General features: G+C 35.3%; 1 protein-coding gene across 1 annotated transcript; it reads left to right on the top strand.

Moving 5' to 3' along the window:
• Window positions 1-4: 4 nt before the first annotated feature.
• Window positions 5-1,954, top strand: LOC112904253 (organic cation transporter protein-like; the record flags this gene model as incomplete). Its single annotated transcript, XM_025973835.1, has 2 exons — window positions 5-18; window positions 268-1,954. Coding segments are annotated over 2 exons (1,506 nt in total), but the record flags the coding sequence as incomplete, so codon positions are not given.
• Between the last annotated feature and the right edge of the window lie 553 nt (window positions 1,955-2,507).

Below are 2,507 nucleotides of genomic sequence, written 5' to 3'. Positions count from 1 at the left end.
AAATTCACCTGATCACAGGTAAATAATTTACATTTTACATTCTTTTTTTCCACCCATTTAATTATATTCTTTTGAATACCGCTTTTTAAAATTGGTCTATTATATTAAATGAACTACAGGCTTTAGTTTTGCTGCCAAATCTTTATATGTAGACGTAGGTACCGTAAGTGGCTGTTTAGTTTACGGCTTATGATTTAACAAGAGAATATTTTAAGGATTTAAATAGTTACCAACCGTTCACCGTTTAACTTTCACCTTCTATTTCAGATGTTTTATCCCAGAATTAGATGCAAATGATTCAATTTGGAACATAACAAATGTCGACCTAGCTCTCTACATTCCTAGGCTTCCCACAGGAGAGTTCGATACATGTCACATTTACAACGAAAGAAACGAATCAATGTTATGTAATGCCTGGATCTACGATCCCACATACCACCCGTCATCGAGAGCAACGGAATGGGACTTTGTGTGTCATAGAAGATGGATGGGAGCTGTCGCTCAGTCTGTGTATATGTTCGGTGTATTTACGGGAGCTGTTGTCCTTGGAAATATGGCTGACAAATATGGGAGGAAGACTATATTTTGCATTTCTGCTGTTCTCACCCTCATCTTCAGTGTTTCAGTTGCCTTTATTTCTAACTATTACGCTTTTCTCGTATTAAGATACTTCTACGGCATTTTCGGATCTGCAGGTAGTTATATTACCGGCTTCGTTCTTACCATGGAACTCGTAGGTCCGTCAAAACGAACTGCATGCGGAGTTTTCTTCCAATTCACATTCGCAATTGGTATAATGATGGTTGCTGGTTGGGGTGCGCTAATAAAAGACAGACAAATACTTCAAGTCATCTATGGTCTTCATACACTTCTACTGATTGGTCACTGGTGGCTTATGGACGAATCTCCCAGATGGTTATGGATGCAGGGTCGAACAAAAGAGGCAGTAATTATTATTAAGAAAGGCCTTAAAATAAACGGGAGTGCGATACATTTAGACGAAGCTGACTATGAAGCACCACCTAGAGTTGAAAACGTTTCGGAAGAAAGTGATATATCTTCAGGAGGTATTTCTGATTTATTCCGCACACCGAATCTTCGGAAGAAAACACTAAATATTTGTTTATGCTGGTTTGCAAATTCTCTGGCCTACTATGGTCTTTCTCTTAGTACTGGGAAACTTGAAGGAAATCCATTCCTTATGTTATTCCTTTCTGGACTTGTAGAACTGCCATGTTATGTTCTATTAATAACTATAATGGATAGAGCTGGTCGAAGGCCACTCATAGCCTTCTATATGATTACTGGTGGTATTTGCTGTATAACAGCTGCGAAACTGACTCCTGCTACTGTAGGGGCTATTTCGGCCGCTATGATTGGAAAATTTCTCATTTCCAGTTCTTTCGCAATAGTTTATAATTATTCCGCAGAACTTTTTCCGACTGTAATACGAAATTCTGCATTAGGTCTCGGATCTATGTGCGCCAGGCTTTCTGGTACATTAACTCCTCTTGTGACCCTTCTTGATTCTTTCGATCCCACTCTTCCAGCCATTGTATTCGCAGTTATAGCCTTGATTTCAGGCGCGCTTACCCTCTTTTTACCTGAAACTATGGGGGCGCCAATGCCTGAGAGCATACAAGATGGAGAAGAGTTTGGTAAAAATGACACTTGCTTCACTACATGCTTCCGAAGAAAAAAGGTTGTCGATAAAAAAGAAGAAGGTCAATTGGAACCCCTTAACAGTGATAAAGTGTAATTGGGAGGAGGAAGAACAACTTGTTATTCAGTTGCTAAACAAATACTGATATTTAAGCTATTCCATAAAGAATGCTTTTGTCGTTCGATAACAGGAGCAGTGATATTCAAAGAAATGATTTTTTTATTTTTGAACCATGTTTGTAAAAAGGATAATCAATTAAATGTGTTACAATAAAAGATTATGTTATTTGTAGTTATTATTGTGATTCAAATTCCAATTAATCGTCTTATTATTATTTCGTTGCATTTGCAGATATTCATTACCTGTTATAAATCATGATAAACAATGAAGTGCAATGTATCTACGAACTCTTATATATGCTGTTTGTATTAAACACTACAAAAGTTTTCTGTTTTGTTTGCCTGATCATGATGAAATAATCTTAAAATAAAGTTTTAGATCTAAATAAACTTTATTTCGAAAATTGTATGTTTTTTGACTTGGTTTACTTTATTTACCCATATAATCCTCTTTATAGAAAATAGCCATAAAGCATTTAAGTAATAATGTTTTCATCTAAATTCCTTTAATTAAAAATTTATATTCGAATAGGTAATTAATATAAATAGTCATAATTAACCGTTTGAGAAGAACCAATAGAATTAACTGTAAAAAAAGCGCATTTTTGTAAGTGCTGCTGGTTACGTAAAGCTATGTATATGACATGAAAATAATCATATTGTTAGTAACAAAAATTATCCGTGTACCTTTTGAAACAATATTAATGGGAATTGATCGAAGTTAC

This window comes from Agrilus planipennis, unplaced genomic scaffold (assembly GCF_000699045.2).
Source record: "Agrilus planipennis isolate EAB-ADULT unplaced genomic scaffold, Apla_2.0 scaffold204, whole genome shotgun sequence".
NCBI lineage: Eukaryota > Metazoa > Arthropoda > Insecta > Coleoptera > Buprestidae > Agrilus > Agrilus planipennis.
Note: the sequence above shows the minus strand (reverse complement) of the source record. Positions and strands in the feature narration are given on the sequence as shown.